General features: G+C 37.3%; 1 protein-coding gene across 5 annotated transcripts in view; it reads left to right on the top strand.

Moving 5' to 3' along the window:
- LOC107659693 (dnaJ homolog subfamily B member 12-like) overlaps positions 1 to 4,689 on the top strand; it is an 11,572-nt gene that overhangs the window by 6,022 nt on the left and 861 nt on the right. The window contains exons 7-8 of one of the 5 annotated variants that reach the window (XM_016448712.1): positions 1,943 to 2,115; positions 4,017 to 4,146. In XM_016448712.1, the coding sequence (XP_016304198.1) occupies positions 1,943 to 2,115; positions 4,017 to 4,135 (292 nt within the window). In that variant the 3' untranslated portion in view covers positions 4,136 to 4,146. Of the gene's footprint in view, positions 1 to 627; positions 659 to 1,077; positions 1,297 to 1,942; positions 2,116 to 4,013; positions 4,147 to 4,689 lie in introns of those variants that run through there. The other 4 variants (XM_016448711.1, XM_016448710.1, XM_016448713.1 and 1 more) reach the window with 4 other exon arrangements.

The raw sequence follows: 4,689 nt of genomic DNA, 5'->3' as shown, positions 1-4,689 counted from the left end.
TCTTCTCGGTCCCTCTCTCATCCTTTTATCTCTCTCTCTCTCTCCCTCTCTTTATCGGTATCTCTCTCTCTCCCTCTCCCTCTCTTTATCAGTATCTCTCTCTCCCTCTCTTTATCGGTATCTATCTCTCTCCCTCTCCCTCTCTTTATCGGTATCTCTCTCTCCCTCCTCTCCCTCTCTTTATCGGTATCTTCTCTCTCCCTCTCCCTCTCTTTATCGGTATCTCTCTCTCTCCCTCTCTTTATCGGTATATCTCTCTCCCTCTCCCTCTCTTTATCGGTATCTCTCTCACTCCCTCTCCCTCTCTTTATCGGTATATCTCTCTCTCCCTCTCTTTATCGGTATCTCTCTCTATCTCTCTCCCTCTCTTTATCGGGATCTCTCCCTCTCCCTCTCTTTATTGGTATCTCTCTCTCTCTCTCTCCCTCTCTTTATCGGTATCTCTCGCTCTCTCTCTCCCTCTCTTTATTGGTATCTCTCTTTCTCCCTCTCCCTCTCTTTATCGGTATCTCTCTCTCTCTCGCTCTCTTTTTATCTGCTTTCACATTTTAAACAGCACAGTTGCTCTTCCAGTAGTCACATTTGCACATTCAGATGTCTTAAGCACACAAACGCGCCCGATTTCAGAATCAATAGATTACGTAAAGTTCTTCAGCAGGTACGTGGAGTATTTAAACTTCATTATCTACACAGGCATAATTTTATTTATATAGCACATTTCAAACACAATGGTAATACAAAGTGCTTTACATGAAAAAAAAAAATGAAAAGAAGATTAATGAGTGATGAATGAAATTAAAATAAAATAAAATTTAAATTCTAAATCCAGTCACTTTCGTTCTGCTAATTAAGTGCATTTATATTGTTTTATATATGTATGTAGAATATTTTAAATTATATATTCATTTGTTTTTGAAATATAAACATTTAAACTGTGGCTGTAATAAAAGCTTTCATGACAGATCTATTCTACATTAATTACATGAATGTTATATAATGCATATATTTATTAAAATGCTCCTCTCTTAAATTATTTTTCTAACGTTTAACATTTGAACTTTGATTTATTTTATGTAGCATTTTAATTTGAACGAAACACCGCAGCTGTACAGCAGATGCATTCTGTCAATCACGTGAGATCTCGTCTGATTGGTCGAGAGAGATCGGAGCGATGCAAACTCTGTGTGAACTCTTAACCTTTGACCCCTGAGGAATCATCTAGAAGTCTTGAGTGGAAAGTCGTTCAGCTGCGTCTTCACACTCCATGTGCATGAAACCTGTGACCTCTGACCCTCAGTGCTCATGTTCCATGAAGATATTTTGTAAATTTCCTACCGTAAATATATCAAAACTTAATTTTTGATTAGTAATATGCATTGCTAAGAACTTAATTTGAACAACTTTAAAGATGATTTTCTCAATATTTAGATTTTTTGCACCCTCAGATTCCAGATTTTCAAATAGTTGTATCTCAGCCAAATATTGTCCTATCCTAACAAACCATACATCAATGGAGAGATTATTTATTCAGCTTTCAGATTTTGACCCTTATTTTGAATTGACCCTTATGACTGGTTTTGTGGTCCAGGTTCACATATAATATAAAATGTAAAAAAATGTTTTTATTTATTTATTTGAGCTAGTTGCAAGGCAACATTTTTCATTTTCATTTAGTTTTTAAAATTTTACATTTAACAAAAACTAAACAGGCATATTTAAAATAATAGTAATAATAAAAATGATAAAATTACACAACAAAATTGCTAAAACAGAAAATAAAATTAATTCAAAATATTAACAAAAACTAATATCAGTGGTACTAATATATTGAGTATATACTGTACACTTTATTCAAGTTCAGCATGTGCTTGTTTTCTCTCTCTGTGTGTTACTTTCTTATCATGTCCTTCTGAAAATATCTCATTTGACGTGTGTGTCTCAGGTCAGCGGGTCACACACACAAGCGCGTGACGGAGAATCTGGGCGTGACGTATTACGTGAACGAGCGTTTCTCTCAGGACTTCAGCAGCGCGAGTCTGAATCGTGTGGAGAGCAGCGTGGAGGACGACTACATCTCCAACCTCAGGAACAACTGCTGGAAAGAGAAACAACAGAGTATGTGACACACACACATGCACACACACACACACACACACACTTACAAACACACACACACACACATACAAACGCACGCACACACACACACGCACACATGCACACACACTTACACACACACTTACAGACACACACACACTCACGCACACACACACACACACACACACACACACACTGTCAAGGTCCAAAAAAAAGCACCATAAAAGTGTCCTAACAGACTCATTCACTGTTTAGCAAGTCTCCTGAAGTAATATGTTTGGTGATGTGAAGATCAAAGCAACACAAACTGAAATCATTATGAGTTCAAGTTCACTTCAGGTCTCAAATATCCACCATGTTCATGCAAGCTTTTTCACATACCTCATGACAGCACTTTTCACCCTAATAAAAATATATTTTTTGTGGGTAGGTAAGATGAAAAAATTTTTTTTTGAAAGAGTCTCTTCAGCTCACCGAGGCTGCATTTATTTGATCAAAAATACAGTAAAAATCTGAAATATTAAAATTTAAAACGGCTGTTTTCTATGTGAATATCTGCTAAACTGTAATTTATTTCTGTGATGCGCAGCTGTATTTTCAGCATCATTACTCCAGTCTTCAGTGTCACATGATCTTCAGAAATCAGTATAATATGCTGATTTGCTGCTCAAGAAACATTTCTGATTATCATCAATGTTGAAAACAGTTTATCAATGTTGAAAAAAGCAGAAATATCTTACTGACCCTAAACATTTTGAAAAATGAACAAACATTCTCTAAATCATAAGTGAATCATACAGGTTTGGAGTGTGAGGGTGAGTAAATGATGACAGAACTGTTGTTTTTGGGTGGACTGTCCCTTTAAGAGCTTGTAGTAATTGTGTAATCATAATTGAGCGAGTTCTGCCGGATTATTCCAGACTAAATAGCAGTTTAAAGCAGAATCTCTCTTCATGACTCACACGTCTGAACTCTTCTGTTTTTGTGAACTGAAGCAGATTGGTTTGCTGAGAGCCAGTCAGAACTGGCTGCACATTCTCACTTGCTTTAACATCATTTGTCTTGCGTCCGATGAATCAGCTTGAGTTCTTGAGATATTCGAGGGAAGTTCACAACCGTTTCACTGATGATTCACTCATGTTTATTCCCAGCCTGAACAAACAGTGTTTCATCATCTGAGTGGACTTTTGACGTATCCTTTTAAATTCTGTCATGATTTGCTAATTTATGCACATATGTGACTCTGGACCACAAAAACTCACGAGTCTCTGGGGTATATTTGTAGCAATAGCCAAAAAAACATTGTATGGGTCAAAATTATCCATTTTTCTTTTATGCCAAAAATCAATCAATCAATATTTTGTAAATTTCCTACTGTAAATATATCAAAACTTAATTTTTGATTAGTATATGCATTGCTAAGAACTTAATTTGGACAACTTTAAAGATGATTTTCTCAATATTTAGATTTTTTTGCACCCTCAGATTCCAGATTTTCAAATAATTGTACCAAATATTGTCCTATCCTAACAAACCATACATCAATGGAAAGATTATTTATTCAGCTTCTTTCAGATGATGAATAAATCTGATGATGTATAACATTTTGTGTGTGTGTGTGTGTGTGAGAGAGTGTGTGTGTGTGCGTGTGTGAGAGAGAGTATGTATGTGTGTGCGTGTGTGTGTGTGAGAGTGTGTGTGTGCGTGTGAGAGTGTGTTTGTGTGTGCATGTGTGCATGTGTGTGTGAGAGAGAGTGTGTATGTGTGTGCGTGTGTGTGAGAGAGTGTGTATGTGTGTGCGTGTGTGTGTGAGAGTGTGTATGTGTGTGCTTGCGTGCGTGCGTGTGTGTGAGTGTGTGTATGTGTGTGCGTGCGTGCGTGCGTGTGTGCGTGCGTGCGTGCGTGTGTGTGTGTTTCAGAAGAGGGTCTGCTGTACCGTGCACGGTATTTCGGGGACAGTGATCTGTATCAGCGGGCTCAGCGGATGGGAACCCCGAGCTGCTCTCGGCTGTCTGAGGTTCAGGCGTCTTTACACGGATAGATGAAGATCTGGTGAGTGCCGCATCCGTCCTCTGAGTCCTGCTTCACTCACATTCACGCATCTGAAGATGCTTTAATCCAAAGCCACTTTGCTTTCAGTTCATGCATTCCCTGGGAATCAAACCTAGAACACTAACATAATCAGTGAAGATTTCTCATTCTCTGGACGTTCAGATAGTTTGTGGTGTCTCAGTATAATATTCAGAGTCAAGTTTGACGTCCTGTAGAGTAAAAAGCCCTTTTAGATCATTATAAAAAAGTGGTTTGTTTATCTGAGCAGCCTGACACAACAACAACGCCAACCATTTTTTTCAACCAATGCCAACCTGTGTGTGTGAAAACTGTTTAGATTTTCTTTGCAGCAGAGCGGGAAAAAAAGTAGGAACAATAAGTAAAAAATCCTGTTTATATTCTCAGGAAATTGATTGATTTTTGACTTCCATCAACAATAAACATATTAAATAAATATGAAAAACTGTAAAAACAATAAATATTTATTAAGGTTTAGTAATAAACTGAAAAAGAAAGTCACCTGGAAATAAAAAAAACATATAT

The sequence above is a fragment of the Sinocyclocheilus anshuiensis genome, unplaced genomic scaffold, assembly GCF_001515605.1.
Source record: "Sinocyclocheilus anshuiensis isolate Anshui unplaced genomic scaffold, SAMN03320099.WGS_v1.1 scaffold75, whole genome shotgun sequence".
Taxonomy (NCBI): Eukaryota; Metazoa; Chordata; class Actinopteri; order Cypriniformes; family Cyprinidae; genus Sinocyclocheilus; species Sinocyclocheilus anshuiensis.
This window is presented reverse-complemented; position numbering and strand designations above follow the sequence as displayed.